The sequence below is a fragment of the Pleurodeles waltl genome, chromosome 5, assembly GCF_031143425.1.
Source record: "Pleurodeles waltl isolate 20211129_DDA chromosome 5, aPleWal1.hap1.20221129, whole genome shotgun sequence".
Classification (NCBI taxonomy): domain Eukaryota; kingdom Metazoa; phylum Chordata; class Amphibia; order Caudata; family Salamandridae; genus Pleurodeles; species Pleurodeles waltl.
Genome location: NC_090444.1, coordinates 1,199,826,491 through 1,199,849,462, shown reverse-complemented (window position 1 = coordinate 1,199,849,462; position 22,972 = coordinate 1,199,826,491). Strand labels below are relative to the sequence as shown.

At 47.9% G+C, this 22,972-nt stretch overlaps 1 protein-coding gene across 2 annotated transcripts in view; it reads right to left on the bottom strand.

Annotated features, from left to right (window-relative positions):
- Positions 1-22,972, bottom strand: part of ARMC2 (armadillo repeat containing 2) — a 450,139-nt gene that overhangs the window by 27,422 nt on the left and 399,745 nt on the right. For both annotated transcript variants that reach the window (XM_069235455.1, XM_069235454.1), the window contains exon 15: positions 14,392-14,505. In XM_069235455.1, coding sequence (XP_069091556.1) covers positions 14,392-14,505 — 114 coding nt within the window. The remainder of the gene's footprint in view (positions 1-14,391; positions 14,506-22,972) is intronic.

The following is a 22,972-nucleotide window of genomic DNA, read 5'->3' as shown; positions in this document are numbered from 1 at the left end:
AACGGTAGGACCTTTTACCTGCCAGCACTGTCCCTTTTCCTCCAACACCAGAGCACCCGCAAGCACAACGATTACCACCAGCTGACCACGCCAACCATGACTGCTTATGAACAACTCCACTGCCTCTTGCTCAATGCACAATCAATCTGCAAGCATGCCACCGAGATCTGGGACACTATCACCTCCTTCACCATTCACGTCTTCTTCCTCGAGACCTGGCTCAATCATGCATTCGCTCCCAACATTGCCTCAGTAACTCCAGGCTGCTACAGGATAGCACACGGAGCCACATCAACAAACACAGAGGTGCAATGCCAGCATCCACATAGAAACCATCCATTGCACCACCCCCATCGCAGACACCACCCCGATCATGGAATACATCAATTTCTAACTCCAAATTGATGGCAAAACCACAGTCAGAGAGGGGGACTCTCACTTCCAGACCTCCAAGACCATGCCCCAGTTTCTGCCACACCATCCCCAAATTCATTAACCTGCTCATTATCGACTCCAAACACCACATCTTCCTACATTTTCACCAGGACGATCTCAACAACTCCAATACCGCAAACCTTCTCAAAACCGTGAACATCGGCCTCACCCAACTAGTCACTGACCCTACACACTAAGCAGTACACACGCTCAACCCCATCTTCACGGCCAGTGACAAAGCCAAGTACAGCCATGTCACTGAGCTCACCTGGACAGACCACGCCATTGTCCAATTCACCATCAAAGGATCCTCCGAAACAGCACCAAGCCTCCCAGCACCTCACACCGCAGCTGGTACAAAGTATGAGAAAGCCAGTGGACCAACGCCCTCAACATCTCCCACTCCGACATTGGAACCAACCTAGGCTGTCAAGAACTTCTCAACCTGGATCAGAGATTTTGCCGACAGTCGCCCCCATCAAGCTCACCAAACTAAAAATAAACACCAAACAGGCCAGTTGATACACCACAGAACTGAGAGCCATGAAATGCAACTGCAAGCAACGAGAGAGGAAATGACGCACATGCGAGGAGTCTGCAGACTGAGCCACCTTTAAGTCGTCCTTCAACCAATACCACCAGCTGCTGACAAAAACAAAGAGAAGTGACGTGGCCAACCGCATTGAAACCAACTCTAACCACAGCAAGGAACTCTTCAACACTGTCAGAGTTCTCCAGCCCCTCAGCCACCGAGAACATCATCACCCCTTCTCAGGAACTCTGCAACACCCTGGATGACTTCTCCCTTGATAAGATATCTTTCAACTATAAAAACTTCGAATCCCTAACCCACTGGCACCCTCAGCCTCTCGCTCCCATGTATGCAAACCTCAATGCTATCTCCAATGACCTACTCACTGCCTGGGACCAGCTCATCACACAAAACACCACAGTCATCATCAACTCTGTCCACTCAGAAGCACCCATAGACCCCTGTCCCCACCACATTTTCAACCTCAGGAGCAAGATGATTAGCACCAAGCTCACCACCATCTTCAACTCATTTATAACCATGGCCACCTTCCCCAAGGTATGGAAGAACAAGTTGCTTACCTTCGGTAACACATTATCTGGTAGAGACTCTATCTAGCTTCAGATTCCTTACCTTTGAATTTCCTGAGGTACCAGACTGGATCCGGAAACTTTTGCTCGATCAATACCCCTGCACACGCCATTGGGTGGCTCTGTTCTGTTCTGCGTAGTGTCTTTGGTGTTGGATGTGATGTTGCAGTCACCTATATAGGTGCCACCCAGGCGCGTAGACCACATCAGTTACTTTAATCATGACTTTCCATGCCAGGAGCGCAGAGCCCTGAAAAGAACTGGCAAATATGTGTGTCCAAACTAGGACCGTGAAAGGAATAACCATAACCCTAGCAAATTTGTCTGCAGAGCGGGGGGCATGCATGGGTGTAAGGAATCTGCAATTACAGTCTCCACCAGATAATGCATTACCAAAGGTAAGTAACTTGCTCATCTAAAAGAGACTTCTAGCTGCAGATTTCTTACCCTTGAATAGATACCCAAGCCATTTCCTCCTGGTGGTGTGCTGTAGACAAATTTCTTTACACTAGGAAGTCCTGCAGGTCAGAGTGGGAAAAATGCCTCCTTCTGTAGACCTGACTGTCTAGGCAGTAGTGCTTTGCAAATGTGTGCAGGGATGCCCAAGTTGCTGCCTGACAGTTGTCCAGGACTGGGACACCACAGGCTAATGTCATGGTCACAACTTTTCCCCTGGTGGAATGATTCTGTAAGCCCTTGTGAGGCTGCTTCCTAGCCAGCACGTAGCAGATCTGGATACAGAGAGTGACCCATCATGAAATGCCTCGTTTCTGTATTGCCAGACCCTTTTTTACTCCCACATAACCCACAAAGAGTTGGTCGTCCACCAGTAACTCTTTTGTGCAGCTAAGGTAGAACGACAATGCTCTTTTGGGTCCAGCCGGTGGAGTCCCTTCTCTTCCTTAGAGGGATGAGGGCGAGCAAAAAAGCTGGGCAGGGAGCCAGTCTGTCCCAAATGAAATTGGGGAAACCACCTTTGGGGAAAAAGGCACGGGTGATAAGCAACACTTTATCAGGAAACACTGTGCAATATGGAGACTTGGATGACAAGGCCTGCAGCTCACTCACCGTCCGGGCAGATGTTATGGCCATGAGAAAGGCTGTTTTGATTGTGATCAGCCTGAGGGGACAGTTGTGAAGTGGCTTAAATGGAGCACAAATGAGGTATGTGAGAACCAGGTTCAGGTCCCACTGAAGCATAATGAAGGGCGAAGAGGTAAACATATGAACAAAAACCTTTTAGAAACCTATTTACAATAAGGGACTTAAACAGAGAGGGCTGGTCAGGCAACCACAGAAAAGTGGATAAAGCAGACCAATAGCCCTTAAAGGTCCCCACAGCAGAGCCTTGCTGGGGAAGTGACAGAATGTAAAGAAGAACATCAGAGAGAGAACCAGTAAGAGGATCTAAACACTTCTCTGGACAATATTTCATTTTGTTTTCCAATGGCAGGTGTTAGATCTGACAGCCTTAGGGTGGTGAACCCTAACTTTTTGCGTGCCTCCATCTACTTTTTGGAAACTGTTTTTGCTGGTTTTAGGACTCTGCACACTTTACCACTGCTAACCAGTGCTAAAGTGCATATGCTCTCTCCCTTAAAACATGGTGACATTGGTTCATACCCAATTGGCTTATTTAATCTACGTGTAAGTCCCCAGTAAAGTGCACAACATGTGCCCAGGGCCTGTAGATTAAACGCTAATAGTTGGCCTGCAGCACTGATTTTGCCACCACACATAAGTAGCCCCTTAACCATGCCTCAGACCTGCCATTGCAAGTCCTGTGCGTGCGCTTTCACTGCCACTTCGACTTGGCATTTAAAAATACTTACCAAACCTTAAACTCCCCTTTTTCTACATTGAAGTTACCCCTAAGGGAGGCCCTAGGTAACCCATAGGGCAGGGTGCTGTGTAGGTAAAAGGCAGGACATGTACCTGTGTAGTTTATATGTCCTGGTAGTGTAAAAACTAATATAATTCATTTTACACTGCTGTAAGGCCTGCTCATTTCATTAGGGCTACCCTCATATACTGTTTGAGTGGTAGATTCTGATCTGAAAGGAGTAACAGGGTCATATTTAGTATGGCCAGAATGGTAATACAAAATCCTGCTGACTGGTGAAGTTGGATTTAATATTACTGCTTAAGAAATGCCACTTTCAGAAAGTGAACATTTCTCTGCACTTAAATCCTTCTGTGCCTTACAATCCACGTCTAGCTGCGTTAGTTGACAGCTCACTTGGGCATTTCACTCAGACAACCCCAAACATAGGACGCTCAGTCACACCTGCACACTGAATAGGTCTTCCTGGGCTGGGGGGGTGGAGGGCCTCACACTTCCATGTAAAAGGACAGAAGCCTGCCCTCGCACAATGGACTGCCACACCCCCTTCTGGGACCCTGGCAGACAGGATGGAACTCAAAGGGGACCTTGTGCACATCTAAGCCACTCTTTGAAGTCTCCCCCACTTCAAAGGCACATTTGGGTATTTAAACAGGGCCTCTGACCCTACCAACTCAGACACTTCTTGACAAGATAACTACAGGGAAAGGAACTCTGAACCAGAACCTGCAACCTGCCAAGGGAAGCTGCCTGGCTGCCTGAAGGACTCGCCTGATTGCTTTGCTGAAAAGGACTGCTACCTTGCTGCTGCCCTGCTGTCCTGCTGCCCTCTGGCTCTGCTGAGAAGTGATCTCCAAGGGCTTGGATTGAGCTTGCCTCCTGTTTCTGAAGTCTCAGGGCCAAAAAGACTTCATCTCTGCAAAGAACTCCTTGTGCGGCAAAATTTAGACGCACAGCCTGCCAGAAATGACTCAACAGCCTGCATTGCGGTGAGAAAATGACCACACGCCGAACCGGAACGACGCAGCCCAGCTCCCCGAGAGGAGATCGACTCAGCACCAGCGTTGTGACCGGAACTTCGACGCACAGCCCACTGGATCGACGCATAGCCAAGCCAGAATGACGCAACCCAACTTCCTGCAAGAATAATCAACGCAGTGCCTGCAGTGTGACAGAAATTTCCCCACATCGCCCACCGGATCGACGCAGCTCCTGTGACTTCGTCCTGCACGCCCAGGATTTCTCTGCATCGTCCCCGGGGCGTCCAAATACCCCACAACCCAAAAAGGATCCAAGTCCGCATGGCGAAAATCGATGCAAGGTCCTGGCTGCATGAAAAATATCAACGCATCGTCTGTGTGCGTCCAGAGAAACCGACGCACACCTCCCCGTTTTCGACACATCTCCTCCTCTGCGGTCCCTTGCGGATAATTTAGACACAAACCAGGTACTTTGTGCTTGCAAGAGACACTTATTGCTTTTAAGAACTTAAGACTCTTTTTTTATCATTTCCTAAAGTGATATTTCAATGTAATCTTCATCGTTTTGACCTTATTTTATCCAGATAAATATTCTATATTTTTCTAAACCTGTGTGGTGTATTTTTGTGGTGTTTATACTGTCTTATTGCATGAATACTTTACACATTGCCTTCTAAGTTAAGCCTAACTGCTCAGTGCCAACCTACCAGAGGATGGGCACAGGATAGTTTGGATTGTGTGACTTACCCTGACTTGAGAGAGGGTCCTTGTTTGGACAGGGGGTAGCGTAAGTGCCAACTAAAGACCCCATTTCTAACAGCAGGCATCTACCGTTTTCGAGGAGGAATGCCTGGCTGACAGAATAAAATTTTAAATTACAGACTTCAGGAGGATGGTTGAAGGCTGTCAACTTCTGCCTCTTAATCTCCATGCTTGAAGCTGCAGAGCTCACAGGTTCGGGTGTAGGTCCCTCCCCTGCTGCTGTGACAGAAGATCTTTCCAAAGGGGTGTCTGATTGGAGGATCGATGTTCATTTTCAGAAACTCAGGATACGAGATTCTTCTTGCCCTATCCGGAGTTACAAGGATTACTTTGGTCTGGTGGTTCTTGAACTTCTTCAGAATGTTGGGCAGAAGTGGTATGGGCAGAAAGGCGTACAGGAGGCCTGAGCTCCACTCGTGACGAAAAGAGTCACCAAGCGAGTTCTGCCTTGGAAACTTCAACGTGCAATACTGCTGACATTGAGCATTCTCTACAGAGGCAAACAGATCTAACCAAGGCTCTCCCCACTGCTGAAAGAGTCCTTGGGTCACCTCTGGATGGAGACACCACTCAAGATCTGCTAGGCATTGACGGCTGAGTTTGTCCACCCTAGCGTTTAGAGAACCTGCCAAGTGTTGAACCACCAGGGAAATGCCCTGCTGTTCCAGCTATGTCTAGAGATACAGGACCTCTTGACAAAGGGTCCATGACCCCAGACCACCTTGCTTGTTGCACCTGCACTAACTTTCCCTTGACAGAGGGAAGAAATGCTTTCAATGCTACCAGGATCGTCCAAAGTTGATAGGGGGTGCGGATTCCGCTGAAGACTAGAGTCCTCTGATCTCCACCTCTCCCAGATGGCCATCCTGTCCCAGGAGCAATACGTCTATCACTACTGTGAGGTCTGGTTGGGGAAGGGAGAAGAGTCTGCCTTTGACCCACCTGCAGCTCGTAACCCACCACTGCAGGTCTTTCGCAGTTCCCTCTGAGATCTGGACCATGTTGGAAAGAGTTCTGTGATGCTGCGCCCACTGGAACTTAAGGTACCACTGCAGAGCCCACATATGCCATCAGGCATGATTCATCAGCAAGATGCAGGAGGCCAAGAGGCCTGCCAGCCTCAGAGTAATTCTCACCCGAAATCCAGGATAGAGGCCAAAACATTGGAATGATAACCTGAATATCCTGAACTCGCTCCTAGGGAGGATAAGCCCGAAACTGCACTGTGTCCAGAACAGCCATCATGAAAGGGAGCATCTGCCAGGGAGTCAGGTATGACTCTGGCATGTTTATATTGAACCCCAGTGATTACAGGAGGTTCGCCGTAGTCTGGAGGTGGGAGACGACATCCTGGGGCGAGCCAGCCTTCAACAGCCAGTCGTCGAGGTAGGGGAAGAATGAAACCCCTAACCTGCGCAGGTGGCCAGCGACCGCTGCTATCACCTTGATGAACACGAGAGGGTCGCTGGTAAGCCAGAGGGGAGCAAGGTGAATTGAAAGTGCCTGTGGTTTTAAACTGCAGGTAACGTCTGTGGGCAGGCAAGATTGGGATGTGAAAGTATGCAAGTCCAACGTCTCCTTCGTCTAGGGCAGACAAGACTTGAGCTAAGTTAAACATCTTGAATATCTCCTTTTTGAGGAAGAGATTTGCAGACCACAGGTCTAGAATAGGACAAAGACCTTTGTTTCATTTAGGTATCAGAAAGTAGCAGGAATAATAACCACTGTCTACTTCTGATATTGGGACCCTTTCTATAGTTCCCTTGGCCAAGAGAGCTGTAACTTCCTCTCAGAGTAGGGTTAAATGATCCTCTGCCAGCCTTTCATGTGTTTGTGGTATTGGGGAGAAAAGGATTGGAAAGGAAGGGAGTAGCCCCTCAGAATGATCTGCAGTACCCATGCGTCCGATGTAATGGACCACCTGTGGAGAAGATGGTGTGTATTCTCCCTCCAAATGGGAAACTATGGTCCTAAAGAATTAAACTAGGAGGGCTTGGAGACTGCAACTGCAGGGGGCTGGGTGGCAGACTACTTCTGGCTTCCAGACCATCGTGGTCTGAAGGCACCACATCCCCGCATAACCTGGGATGGTTGTGCAGGTTGATGGCTGGCAGAGGGCTGGCGTGGTACCACTCCCCTTCTGCATCCACTAAAGGGGCGAAAGGCAGATGGTGGACGGGTGGTCGCCAAGAGGCCCAAGGACTTTCCGGTAGCACGAGAGTCCTTAAAGCGTTCCAGCACTGAGTCTGCCTTTTCGCCAAACATATGAGTCCAATCAAGGGTATGTCTGGAGATCCCCCGTAAAGCCAGATGTTCTCAGCCTGGCATAGCACCATGAGGACACTGTTGACGCAACCACTCTGCCCAGCAAGTCAGTCGTATCCAGGTCACACCGAATGGTGAACTTCACTGAGTTTATCCTGTCTTTTACTACTTGGGAGAGTATGGTGCTGGAGCTTCCCTGGAACCTGAAGCTGCACTTCCACAACCATATCCCATGTGGTGTGTGAGTAAAGGCCCAATAAGCATGAGGTGTTCACCTACCTCAGTACCAGACTGGTGAAAGAAAACTTCTTCTTCCCAAGATGGTCCAGGCCCTTGGACTACCTGTCCAGAGCAGCAAAGGGAATGCGCCATGGGAATTTGAGACCTGGACTACTAGGCTTTCAGGGGTGGGGTGTTGGCTGAGGAAACTAGTATCACCCAGTGCAGGTAATCGTCCTATTTACAGGAGCCCCTATGCTGGGCTTAGGCCAAGTTCCAAGCAGGACATCAGTAAGTGCCTCATTAAAGGGCAGGAAGTGCTTGGAAGTGGAAGCCCCAGGCTGAAGCACTTCAGTCAAGATGTTTGTCTTGGCAGCCGCTGAGGGCAGTTCAAGGTTGAGGACCTCCGCTGCCCTGTGCACCACCATTGCAAAGGAAGTTCTCTCCTACGAAGCCACTGTAGGTGGAGAGAGCAAACCGGAATCTGGAGAGGTGTCCAGTCCACTGGCCTATCCTACTTCCTCGTACTCATATCAGTCCAAATATCTTTCTAACTGGTGTTCTAAAGGGTGCAGTAACTCCTCCAAACCTTCTACCATGCCTGGCTGCTGCAAATAAGGCTCAGGCAATGATCTGGCACCTGTAGGCACCATAATTGGTGTTGTGCAAATGTTTCCGGATCCAATCTGACGCTGGGGAAATTCAAAGGTATGGAATCTGCAGCTAGAAGTCTCTATCAGATACACGCAGAAGTCAAACCCCTTCTCAAGAAACCTTCTGCTGACCCCAGCAAACTCAAGAACTACTGTCCCATCTCCCTGCACCCCTTTCCTACCAAAGTCCTTGAAAAGGCCATGAACTGCCAACTCACAGAGCACTTGGAGATCAACAACCTTCTAAACTCCTCCCATTCTGGATTCGGCACCAACCACAGCACTAAAACCGCCTTAACCTGTGCCACTGATGACATCAGAACACTTCGTGACCAGGGAGAAACGGCTGCCCTGACCCTCCTTGACCTCTCAGCTGCATTCAACACCATATCCCACCATCCCCCTATCAAGAGGTTTATCACATTGGGATCCAAGGAGACAACCTCAAATGGATCACATCCTTCCTCACTGAAAGAACCTAGAGAATCCCTCTACCACCTTTCACCTCGGAACCCAAGAACATCATCTGAAGCGTCCCTCAAGGCTCATCCCTCAGCCCTATACTGTTCAACATCTACATAGCCCCCTTGGCCAACATCGTCAGAACCCATGGAAGGAACATCATATCATACGCAGACGACACCCAGCTCATCCTCTCAGTCAGCTCAGACCCCTCCACCATGAAAGCCAACTTCCGCAGGTGCGTGACAGGCATCGCCGCCTGGATGAATAACAACTGCCTAAAATTCAACACAGACAAACAGAAGTGCTGATCTTCGGAAATAACACCTCCCCGTGGAATGACTCCTGGTGGCCTACTGAACTAGGACCATCATCCCCCGAGAGATGACGCTTGCAACTTGGCATCATCCGAGACAGCAAGCTCACCATGAAAAGCAAGATCAACACAGTCTCCTCCACCTGCTTCCTCACTCTTCACATGTTCTGTAAGATCTTCAAATGGCTCCCCATCAACACCATATGAACCATCACTCAAGCCCTCATCCCCAGCAGGCTGGAGTACAGCAACACACTCTACATAGGAATCACTACGCTCCTCCTGAAGAGACTACAGACCACACAGAATTCAGTGGCCAGACTCATCCGCAACCTCCCCAAACAGACCCACCGCCCCAAGAAGCTCCAATGGCTTCCATTCAAAAAAGTTGTCAATTTAAGATGCTGATTCACACCAACAAGTCCCTTCACAATCAAGGACCAGCATACATCAACCACCGCCTGAACTTCCACCAACCCTCCAGGCACCAGAGCTCCACTTTCCTCTCCAAACCCCCTGCATTTGCCAAAGCAACAGTGGAGGACACTCATTCTCCAACCTCGCGGCAAATCCTGGAATTACCTCCCCCTTCACCTACAGTCCTCATCTTCTCTTCCAGAATTCAGGAAAGGACTCAAGACCTGGCTGGTCAATTGAATCCCTAAGCAGCTATGTTCTCAGCTCCTGGATGCCCTCCCGGGTGATTAGCTGTTCTCTATAAATCCTGTTTCATCGACTGATTGAGACCAGAAGGCCAAGAGGAAGATAGACATGCCAGAGTTTCAAATGCAAATATTTTAAACAACTCAAGTGATACAGTCCATTCAACCTTAATGACCTCAACTTTTGGGCTATCGGGTGGTCACTGCTACAGAACCTAATACTCTAAGAGATGATGAAGGAAAAAAGTCAGAAAGCAAAGACATTGTTCATTCCCATTTATCCAAATGGATCCCAACTACCTATGTGGCAGTTAAACACATTTTGCGTTTAGCAGGATACTGGAAACAAAAATATTGTGAGATAAAATATTGTGTCAAGAATATTGATGACAAAAATATTGTGAAGGTTAAGTTCTATAGGAAAGTAAAGTTTTACTATATATCACTCCACATTTATGTACCTTGAAGATATTCACATCTTCAAGGTACACGGATGTGCAGTGAAGATTAGTAAGTTTATACTTACCTATTTGCACTTACCTTCTCGATATTTATGTACTCGATATTTGTGACATGATATTATCTTCACACAATATTTCTGCTTACGATATTCTGTCTGTGATCCAACAAATTTAGAGCCAAAATTCATATTTTACAGTGCTGACAAAAATAACCCTATCCAATGCTTTCACTGCCAAAACAAACATGTTTTTTCTTTGGATTTCGTAAAGCAAAAGCTGAAAGTATGATATATGTTTATGCCTGCTGATACCTCTCTGCCACAAAACCTTCTTGATCTGAGTTTATCAAATATGGCATTACTTTCTTCAATGTAGTGGACAGAATTAAAAAAATTATCTGCAAATTGGTGCCCAGCAAGCAGTTAGTTCTATATGAACAGCACATTTTCATGTGTTTATCAGTTTAGAGAACAACACATATCATACCCTCTTTTGAACAGATAGTGTTGTGACCTTCCTATACTGTTCCCAGCTTTCTTCTGCAAAGATTCACTCTCCTCAGTGCAAATCCCACTAGAGACTGTTTTTTTTTAAACCTAACAAAGTCCATTAGCATTTCTGTTACAATCTCAATGGTAATACAACTTGTTAAGTATTACTTATGTCGTGGATTTATCTTATTAGAAAGAAAAGTACCAAAGCTATTTTTTCAACTTTTCTTTGTCGTACGCAATCTCTTAGCAAATGTGCTCTAACCACAGTTTTTTCTTATAAGAATTGTGTACAGGCTTGACTTTTGGAAGAGGTCAATGCTACCATTACAGATGTTTTCCAAGACAGCAAGTTGTGAGTTGTGGTGGTCAATGATTCAAATCGTTTGTGCATGACTAAGGCTCCTGCTACGTCAAAAGGGTTTGTGCAATGATCGTTTGTAGGGCAACTTGATGACCTTGTTTTAAAAATGAATGGTCACCATGATTATGTGGGTGTCAGTGCCTGCCAGATAGGTCTTACTATTTTCAACTTGTTCACCAACCCACACACCTATCCAGATATTCCTTGAGCTCACCCACCAGAAAACGTCTCAAGATTGCTGCAACTGAAAATAAAGCAAAATGAAAAGTGACTTACTTGTAACCATCTACACCATGAGTTTACCCTCTAGACAATGACGTAAACTCTTCTTACCATCTAGGATATGCAACAACTGTTCCATAGGAGAGGCAGAATTCAGGAGAAAAAATAGCAAAGTAATTCCTTCAATTATCAGGAAATCAGAACTAACCTTAGGAAGGAAAAAAGATGAGTCATTTAAAATGCCGGACTACTGGTCCGACAAAACCAGAAAGGCCAAAAGGGAAAACAAATAACCTCTGAGAGTGCCCTCTCCAAGGCCTTGCTGGCAAAAGAAAGAACAAACAAAAGAGCATTTGAAAGCATAGCATGTAAAGTGATTAGTGTTCCAGGCACTATACCAGGCAATTAATTTGTTCATTACTTAAGCAAAGATGGATGTTGTGGAACGGCGTCTGGCAGCAAGGATGACATGCGTCACTTCAGTCGGTATCTCAAACATAATCAATTGTCACCACTAGGTCTCCACACATGGAAGTGTAAATTTGGGAGGTTTAGATGAAGGATCCTGCCCTATTGTTGAGACAGGAGATTGTACCGAAATGCTAGCCTGATTGGAGGACAGATGCTCTGAAGTTCCATTACTATTCTCCTGACCCAGTCTGCAGCAATTAGCATGAATTGGGTTTAATCACTCTGGAGCTTCTTCAAAATTCAAAGCAGGAGACGTAATGGCCAAGGAAAATTGCTGACACTGTGCGTTCCCTATGACGATGAATAGATATAACAAGTATACAAAACAGTGATGGATGGAATGCTTGAATTAACACAGCCACGGGTAATCACTCGGACCGCATCAAAATCTACTGTTATTCTGCACACCATGTCACCTCAGTTTGGACCCAGTTATATGGAAATCAGTCTTGACCCTGCTCCAATCGCAACAGTCCAGACCAAACTGCCAAGCCAGGTCTAACTAGAGCAAAGCCAGTCCTAGGTTGCTTGTGTTCCGGTTCAGGGAAGACCTGGCATGGCAGTTCAGGATGAACTGTTCCCATGAGGAGCAGGGTCAAGGCTTATTTGCATATAGCTGGATCCAAACTGAGGTGGCATGGTGTGCAGAGTGACAATGGGCTGGGACTCAGCCCAAGTGAGACAGATCTAGCCAGGGCTCTCCCCATATATCAAAATATCCCTGTGCCACCTCAGAATGCAAATACCATTCAGGATCTGTCAGATGACATCTGCTCAATGTATCCACTCTAGCATTCAGCGACCCTGTCAGGTGTTTGTTTACTAGAAAGATGTTCTGCAGCTCCAGCCACCACCAGAGATATTCAGCATTTTCAAACAGGATCCAGGACCCCACTCTGCCCCTACTTGCTGCAACACCACATGCTGGTGGTGTTGTTCGTGAGAACCTGTCCCAGCCTCCTCCTGATAGATGGCAATATATGGCTCAAAGCTCTAGAAGACTGATGTGGATCCAGCTTGCCACTGGAGACCTTCTGTCTGTGATCACCACATCTTATGGACTCCATCACTTAACAGTGATTAATCTGTCACAACTGTGAGTTTTTGGTAGAAAAGGGAGAGCAGTCTGCTGTAGGACAGATTGGGGCCACCTCCACAGATCTTGGGCCAGGTCTCTTGAGATGTGAATAGAGTTGGAGAGGCAGTCTTGATCCTGAGCCCACTGGGACTTCAGGTTCTATTGCAAAACCAGCATAGGCCACCTGGTATTACTGATGAGGAAGATGGAGGAGGGTAGGAGACCAAGAGGCCTCATATCATCCACACCAAGACCCAGGAATGAACCCTATACATCAGGATCATAATCTGAATGTTCCAGACTCGCTTCAGTGGAGGAACGGTAGTGTCACCCCAATGAATAAATGCCTCTAAGAGGGAATGAGGTGGGACTTCATCTCATTTATGGTGAAACAGAGCAATGTTAAGAGTTCCCCCATCATCAGAAGGACCACAATTGACTGTGATGAGACCACCTTAAGCAGGCAGCCGTCATTTCTGTCCGAGTTAGCTACCTGTTCAATGGCAGAGCAAGCGATGTACCTCCTGCAGCAGGATGGACATAGATGATCCTCTGAAATCGTTCTGGTGTGGTAGGAAGGTGGGGTGGGAAGGAAGTGAAAGGCAAGACTCAGCCCCTTGAATAATCTGTAAGATCTACTTGTTAGAGATGATGGAGCTCCATCCTGAAAGAAAATAACAAATCTTGCCTCCCTCAGGCTGAGCATGTGTAGTTGACAGCAAACTAAAATTGCTTGGTAGCCATTGCAGCAAGAGTTGGAGGACTGGTGCCCCTACTGTGCTATGCAATGTCTGCTGGTGCCACTTCCCTAGCTCTGAAAGGATTGAATGGCCTTCTACATCACAAATAGGAGAGATTGCATTTGCCTATAGGCTAGTTCCCTAGAATAGCTCCTAAATTTACAGAACTGGGGAAAATGTTTCACCAGAGTCAATAGCTCTAAGGAACACGATGTAGCCATTTGTTTTAAATTCAACGCTGGTGAGCAGAAAAAGTAATTAAGATTATATGCTTTAAACCTATGTTTTTGACATTCAGTGAGGGCTTAATATTTGTCAGTTTAAATCTTGGGGATTTAAATCATGACACTGAGTTTTCTTTCATTAGGCCTGCTTGTTTACTACATGAAGATTACTAGAAATTATAGCACTGTGGATTTACAGCCTGTTGGCAGGGGATGAGTCAAGCATGTGAGTCTATGTAGAACTTTAAATTACGTGGCCCAGCCATGGTTCTGGCGACAGATCTGCACCTTTGTAATACAATATTTTTATGTTTACATATACACAATTAATTGAGTAGCCATTTTAGTATACCAACACCTTAATGGTGCAGACACAAAATATCAGCTCTGCCGATCCACTGGGCAGAGTGGCATCCCACTACTCCCTGAACATCATGCCCTATGTGCATTTCATTGTTCTTGGCATTATGTGGCAGATCACAGGCTCCAAGGTCTACTAAGTCCAACTTCTATTTTCCCCAGGCTCTCCGCTCCTTCACCAGTGGCCCTAAGTTTAAATAATGCAATGGCGAGTTTAATAGTTGATGTCAGTTATGCAGCCTATATTTTCTTGTAACTCACCATTTTTCCGAACGATGAAATCACGAACCTCCGGGTACTGAGAAAGATTGCCATAAACACGAGCTGCCTCCAGGATTCCATGCATACTGTTGCCTAACAGCAGCTTTAAAAGCACTGTTGGTGTTAAATCATTAAAGACATTAAAGAGAAATGTATTACTTACATTAACTATTTTGTCTGACATTTCAAATCTATTTTACTCACACATTGTTCATGATCAAATGCTAAACGCACAAACATAATGATACAAATACAGCCTCGCCTCACCAAAACAAATCTGATCATATGTGATAACATAGTAAATAACCATGAGAAAGTTAACTTCCATTAATGACCTACCAAAATATTTTAATGGGAAGACCAAAAAATAGTTTTAAAAAACGATTCTATTTAGTTTACCCTTCATTTTAAAAGGAGGCTTTAGGGCTGTCAAACGGGGTTATATTGACATATTGAATCTGTAGTGTAAACCTACACAGCCAAGTTACTGGTGGAAGGCCTGCACTCATGTTTTTTATTGTTAGTTTAGTGGTGACACAATAAGAGCGGCAGTCCACTTGTGACATTTACCTTGCAGGCCCTTGGTACATTTGTTATCATATACTATGAATATATAGGTAAATTAAGGATTATAGGCAATTTCGACATGTTTTAGAGGTCAGTGAACACATACTGGGGCTTGGTTATCAGAGTCCTGTGCACAAAGTTAAAAAAAACAAAAAAACAGCATAATTACAAACAAGCATTGGCAAACCCAACAGGTCTTGCCTTTAAAATGCAGAGCCAGTGGCTTTGCTAATAACTGTTTGCTTTGGCATTAGGGGGAAGGGAAAAAGAAAAAGACAAAAAGAATTCCAAAATACTCAATGATTCATGACAGAGTACACATGGCAGCCAATAATAAGGCTAATAAAGCAAAACCATTGGAAAATGGCTGATGATGTGTACACCTGTGTGCACCTACATAGTGAGGCAGTGGCTGCAATTTGGCATATTGTTTGAAAACCTTTTTTACATTTGCAAGATGGCTGGCTAGCACTTAAGAACGATAAATGTAAAAAAAGAAACGTTTGCACGATGCTGCATAAAGAGTGGACTGGCAGTAATGCTGGGCCCTCACTAAAATGAAGAAATCTGGAGGGGGGAGGAAAAGGCATGGAGAAATGACACTCGGGGATGTTAGCGCTCCAGTATGAGGCTCCTGGACCATTGCACAAAGTATTTAAAAAAAAGAAGCAGGAGGGAAGAGGGTGCCAAGGATAATTGGGGCAGGAATGGTTTCGGGGAACAGAGCAGGAAACCCATGCCCTCAAGAGGCCCCTGATGTCAGCAATGGAAGGATGTAGTCAAAGAGAACTCAAAGAAATTCTCCAGAGGTTGGACTAACACAAGGAATGGTTGGATGGGCTGAAGTATCCACTCCAAGAGACCTTCTGGTCACAGGTTCAAATCCTGGCAGGTCGACTTAGTCTTTCATCTTTTCAAGGTCGATAAAAAGAGAACCACTGTATCAGGTAAGAATAAACACCTCTTTTTTCAGCACCAAAAGTGAACATGTGGTTTACAAATACTATGAAATATACAATAAAGCAATCCAGTCATGAGCAAGGGGCAGATCCAAAGCCCGCTGTGCATTATTGTATTAGAAACAATAAGTGTTTGACAACACACAGCTATTCCGCCTGTAGGGTAGACCTAAAATGTTGGCAGTAGATACTATAGTACAGTGACGAAAGAAAAGAAAAAAATAGCTTGGTGGCTGCAATAGGTTCCTGGCCAAAGGAGATAAATGTCAAGCCAGAGGAGAACGCAAGCGTGTAAATCCCAGAGAAACATTTGATTAGCACATCAATTCCAGTAGATGCAATCATAACTGAGGGCGAGATTTACTAACACTTGATGGAATGCCATCAAGACAACCTGCTGTGCTCCGTCAAATGGAGAGACCAGGAATGTGCCACATGTTCTATAATATGGCGCATTCCTGCTCTCTCTCTCTGTGCTGGCGCACTGTATGCAGCCTGACACCAACTCACGCATCCTTGTGCCATGGTGCAAGGGTGCCCGCATTACAGGCAGACTTGTTCTTGTGCAGGAAGGAGCACCTTCCTGCACAAAAACAATCCTGCGGCATTTTCCTCTTCCTATGTTTGCTGGAGAATGCAGCTCATGTATAAATAATAATTAACGATGAAAAATAAATATGTTTCTCCTCCTTACACCTCTGTTGGGTCTGTGCAGCATTTTAGCACAATACCAGATTTACTTCCCTTAGTAAATCCGGGAATGTGCCAAAATCCATGGGTGAATGCGTGGGAACTCTCACACTCCACCCTCAGAACGCCTTCCCAAAACAGAGTAACGCAAGGCAGCGATTTGCGCTGCCTTGCGTTACTCCAGATTCACTAAGCCACGCAAAGCCATACAAGGTGGCTTTGCGCGGCTAAATAAATATCACTTAAACCTTTGCATTGCCTGCTGTGCTGCACTGGCAACACAAGGGCATAATAAATCTAGAAGAAGAAAGGTGAAATATGAGCTGAAATAAGATGAAAATACGAGTCCAACACAAACTCACCTGCCACACACTTCTGTTGCACGGGAGGCTTGTCTGGAAAAAGGTAATAAGGGACTTGATTTTGGCCTCCAGAGGCAGCTAGTTAAGAGACTGATTCATTTAGGTGTTTCAACGCAGAACTAACATGGCATCTTTTATAAGCTGCTTAAAGTGGCTTTGAGGTGTACATGCTTTCTCAGCTGCAATGTGAAGAATGCAAGTTCCATTAATGTGATGGGAATCGAAGAGGAAACCCTGCTGAGAGGCTCAATTTAAATGTCAGCATACAGCTCAGTAGGTTAATGCCCCCACAACAAAACTCGGTATATAATTGTAGGTCAGCGTTATAAGAGCAGTAACTCTCATCTTTCTAAGGTCAAGTAAAAAGAGCTCCAGAGTTGAATCATTCAGAATCATCACTTAATCGTGGACGTCATTTAGGGGGTCGCCAGGGGTCGCAGCTGCGACCCTCAGCTTCCCCTCGGAGGTGGCAAAATCGGTGCCAGGAACACAGGGGCAGGTCGTCCTTATGGGCATCGGTTGGGGCTCCAATTTTCTTGTTTTTTTCAATGTTTTTAATATAGTCATGTTGAATAATAATATTCACTATTATTAAAATAAAAAATTGAGTCTAGTTTGCTGAGTTTGACCCTCACTGGCAGCTGAGGTAAGTAACAAATGCATGTCATGTGCATGTGTGCAGGTGAGAGTTCAGTATGAGAGAGAGTGTATGTACGTGTGATCATGTATGTATCTGAAAGAATATGTTTGTGTGAGTGAACTTAGAGATCACTTTGTGGGTGATGTCACTTATGCTACCCCTGGCCTTTTGGAGAATCGACGACGTTCATGTACTTAATGTTGTAGCAACTGAACATTTCCTTGTTATGAAAGCGTTTGGAGCTCACTGAGATAGCTCAGGCAGCAGAGGTGCTTGAAAGTGAGGTACATGTACTACAGTGAAGAATGCTTACCCGAGGAGACCTCACTAAAATGGACCCCGAGTTTAGAGATTAACAAACAGAACGAAAACACATTTATCACAAGTATAAATCAACTAACTGAATGGAAATGTGAAAGCAACCTATGCTCAGAAATGCAAAACTACATCATATAATATTTCTTCCTCTCTTCTTATGCCTCGCTACAGAAATAACAAAAAAGAACACCTAGATACAGCATGGAATCTAAGCAACCCCTGACTTCCCGTTTTGTGAGATCAGAGAAGTGTGTTTTTGTAAGAAGCTTCAGAAAAGCCTGCGGTGCTGGGGCAGAGTGCTTAGCAGAGGAGAGCTTGACATGAGTCCTACGGGCCTTTCACACCACAAGTCATAGCCAGTCGCAAAATCTTCCTATTTCCTTCCAAGTCAAAATACGTTCTTGCAACCAGTGCAATGCACGTTGTGGTGGCAGAAGATGGTGTTATAGGGGGCACTACAAAGAAAAAAAAAAGCATGATGATGGGAGCAGCAGGCATGGAGAGCGGGAGGTGGGAAGAAATAGTGCACAATTCATGTCAGAAGCAGCGAATGGGCATTCGAATGGGTAGCGACCCTTGACCCAAGGGTAGGTCGCTCCCCCTGCCGCTGCAGCTCCTCCAAGTTCCCGAGTTCCTGTGTTCCTGAGACCCACCTAACTGTAAGTACCCCCCTCCTCCCAGCCCCTCGCCCTGCCCCGCGCCACTCACCTTCTCTCCTGCTCCTGCTTCTTTTCCTCCTCTCTGTCTCTTCCTCCTCGCTCCCCCTCTGCAATCTTCTTCTGTGTTCTTCTGTTCTTCTCTTCTGTTCTTCTGTTCTTCCCTTCTGTTCTTCTGTGTTCTTCCGGTCTTCTGTGTTCTTCTTCTCTGTTCTTCTCGGTGCTTCTGTGTTCTTCTTCTCGGTTCTTCTCTGTTCTTCTCTGTTCTTCTCTGTTCTTCTGCTCTTCCGATCTTCTGTTCTTCTGTTCTTCTGTTCTTCTGTTCTTCTGTTCTCCTGTCTTCGGCTCTTCTACCTCCTCCGTCTTCTTCCCCCGAGCCTGCCCTCCTGCTCCTTCCTCATCCCCCTCCCTCACTCGCCTCCCCCTCTCTCACCCCTAGCTAACCCGTTCGCTATCTACCTCCCTCACTCCTCCTATCTTCCTATCTCTCTAGCTCCCTATCTCACTATCTAACTCCCCCACTCTCCACCTCCTCCTACCTACCTATCTGTCTATCTATCTATTTCCCTATCTATCGACTTCTCTATCTATTTTCTCTATCTATTTCTCTATCTCTCCCCCCCTCCCGCCACCCCCTCTACTACCTATCTCCCTATCCTCTCACTCTACCTCTCTCCCTCACCCACCTCTACAACCCCCCCTCCCCTATCCTCACAACCCTACTCCTATCTCTCTCCCTAATCTCCAAACCTCCTAACACTCACCCTCCTCCACCCTAAACCCCCTCCCCCAGCTCCTCTCACTCTACCTGTCCCCCCCCCTCCCTCGCGCTTTCCCGCCGCGACCTCCTGCACGCCCCCGCCCCACAGCTCCCATTCGCCCCCAGCTGACCCCTCCCCCCCTCCTACCTCTTATGGTGGCCGCTGCGCGACAGTGGTAGCGACCCTTGACCCAAGGGTAGGTCGCTCCCCCTGCCGCTGCAGCTCCTCCAAGTTCCCGAGTTCCTGTGTTCCTGAGACCCACCTAACTGTAAGTACCCCCCTCCTCCCAGCCCCTCGCCCTGCCCCGCGCCACTCACCTTCTCTCCTGCTCCTGCTTCTTTTCCTCCTCTCTGTCTCTTCCTCCTCGCTCCCCCTCTGCAATCTTCTTCTGTGTTCTTCTGTTCTTCTCTTCTGTTCTTCTGTTCTTCCCTTCTGTTCTTCTGTGTTCTTCCGGTCTTCTGTGTTCTTCTTCTCTGTTCTTCTCGGTGCTTCTGTGTTCTTCTTCTCGGTTCTTCTCTGTTCTTCTCTGCTCTTCTGCTCTTCCGATCTTCTGTTCTTCTGTTCTTCTGTTCTTCTGTTCTTCTGTCTTCTGTTCTCCTGTCTTCGGCTCTTCTACCTCCTCCGTCTTCTTCCCCCGAGCCTGCCCTCCTGCTCCTTCCTCATCCCCCTCCCTCACTCGCCTCCCCCTCTCTCACCCCTAGCTAACCCGTTCGCTATCTACCTCCCTCACTCCTCCTATCTTCCTATCTCTCTAGCTCCCTATCTCACTATCTAACTCCCCCACTCTCCACCTCCTCCTACCTACCTATCTGTCTATCTATCTATTTCCCTATCTATCGACTTCTCTATCTATTTTCTCTATCTATTTCTCTATCTCTCCCCCCCTCCCGCCACCCCCTCTACTACCTATCTCCCTATCCTCTCACTCTACCTCTCTCCCTCACCCACCTCTACAACCCCCCCTCCCCTATCCTCACAACCCTACTCCTATCTCTCTCCCTAATCTCCAAACCTCCTAACACTCATCCTCCTCCACCCTAAACCCCCTCCCCCAGCTCCTCTCACTCTACCTGTCCCCCCCCCTCGCGCTTTCCCGCCGCGACCTCCTGCACGCCCCCGCCCCCCAGCTCCCATTCGCCCCCAGCTGACCCCTCCCCCCCCTCCTACCTCTTATGGCGGCCGCTGCGCGACAGTGGTAGCGACCCTTGACCCAAGGGTAGGTCGCTCCCCCTGCCGCTGCAGCTCCTCCAAGTTCCCGAGTTCCTGTGTTCCTGAGACCCACCTAACTGTAAGTACCCCCCTCCTCCCAGCCCCTCGCCCTGCCCCGCGCCACTCACCTTCTCTCCTGCTCCTGCTTCTTTTCCTCCTCTCTGTCTCTTCCTCCTCGCTCCCCCTCTGCAATCTTCTTCTGTGTTCTTCTGTTCTTCTCTTCTGTTCTTCTGTTCTTCCCTTCTGTTCTTCTGTGTTCTTCCGGTCTTCTGTGTTCTTCTTCTCTGTTCTTCTCGGTGCTTCTGTGTTCTTCTTCTCGGTTCTTCTCTGTTCTTCTCTGTTCTTCTCTGTTCTTCTCTGTTCTTCTGCTCTTCCGATCTTCTGTTCTTCTGTTCTTCTGTTCTTCTGTTCTTCTGTCTTCTGTTCTCCTGTCTTCGGCTCTTCTACCTCCTCCGTCTTCTTCCCCCGAGCCTGCCCTCCTGCTCCTTCCTCATCCCCCTCCCTCACTCGCCTCCCCCTCTCTCACCCCTAGCTAACCCGTTCGCTATCTACCTCCCTCACTCCTCCTATCTTCCTATCTCTCTAGCTCCCTATCTCACTATCTAACTCCCCCACTCTCCACCTCCTCCTACCTACCTATCTGTCTATCTATCTATTTCCCTATCTATCGACTTCTCTATCTATTTTCTCTATCTATTTCTCTATCTCTCCCCCCCTCCCGCCACCCCCTCTACTACCTATCTCCCTATCCTCTCACTCTACCTCTCTCCCTCACCCACCTCTACAACCCCCCCTCCCCTATCCTCACAACCCTACTCCTATCTCTCTCCCTAATCTCCAAACCTCCTAACACTCACCCTCCTCCACCCTAAACCCCCTCCCCCAGCTCCTCTCACTCTACCTGTCCCCCCCCTCCCTCGCGCTTTCCCGCCGCGACCTCCTGCACGCCCCCGCCCCCCAGCTCCCATTCGCCCCCAGCTGACCCCTCCCCCCCCTCCTACCTCTTATGGCGCCCGTCCGCGCCTGGCCCGCGCCCAGCGCCACGACCCCTGGTCCCCAGCTCCCCCAAGCCCCGCTGATCCGCTACGACCCCACCACCCTCCACGCCCTCAACCCAGGGCGCTCCAAAACCTGCTTCCTAGCTCACCCCAAACGCACCCATGGACCCTTCGCCTGCAACTCCTGCAAACGCATCTTCCACCACGCAACTACCACGACCACAAGCCCACGCACCATCAACCACCTCAAGTGCATCCTGATCAACGCTCGTTCCGTCCACAAGCACGCCGTTGAACTTTGGGACCTCCTGGACTCCACAGCCCCGGACGTCGCCTTCATCACGGAGACATGGATGAACGCCTCCTCTGCTCCAGACATCGCTACCGCCATCCCCGAAGGCTACAAGATCTCCAGAAAAGACCGCACCAACCAAGTAGGAGGAGGTGTCGCCATCATCTTCAAAGACTCCATCAGCGTCACCACCTCCACCGAAGACCCCCCCCTCGCCGCTGAACACCTGCATTTTCAGATTCGCACCGACCCAAGGACCACCCTCAGAGGATCCCTCGTCTACCGTCCTCCCGGACCTCGCGCCTCTTTCAGCGACGCCATCGCCGACTTCATCTCCCCGCACGCCCTCGCCTCACCGGACTACATCCTCCTAGGCGACCTCAACTTCCATCTGGAACAAAACAACGACCCCAACACCACCACCCTGCTCGACAACCTCGCCAACCTCGGCCTCAAACAACTGGTGAACACCGCCACCCACATCGCCGGACACACGCTCGACCCTATCTTCTCCGCCAGCAAACACGTCTTCTTCAGCCACACCTCTGCCCTACACTGGACCGACCACAGCTGCGTCCACTTCACATTCCGACGCGAGACCTCCCACCTCCGCACTCAACCCATCCCTCATCGACAGTGGAACAAGATCCCTGAAGAGCAACTCTTCTCCGCTCTCGCCGCCAACCAACCCACCCTCACCACCGACCCCAACGACGCAGCTCTCAACCTCACAAACTGGATCTCCAACTGCGCTGACAACCTTGCTCCCCTCAAACGCACGCATCGACAGACCAACACCAAAAAACCTCTCTGGTTCTCTGACACCCTCAAAGAATCAAAGAAAACTTGTCGTGCCCTTGAGAAGGCCTGGCGCAAGGACCACACCGCTGACAACATGACCGCCCTCAAGAACGCTACACGCGAACACCACCACCTGATCCGCACTGCCAAAAGGAACTTTTTCACCGACAGACTAGACAAAAACAGCCACAACAGCAGAGAACTCTTCAGCATCGTCAAAGAGTTCTCCAACCCCAGCGCCAGCGCCAACGCCGTCACGCCCTCACAGGATTTGTGCGAATCCCTCGCCACTTTCTTCCATCGCAAGATCAGCGACCTCCATGACAGC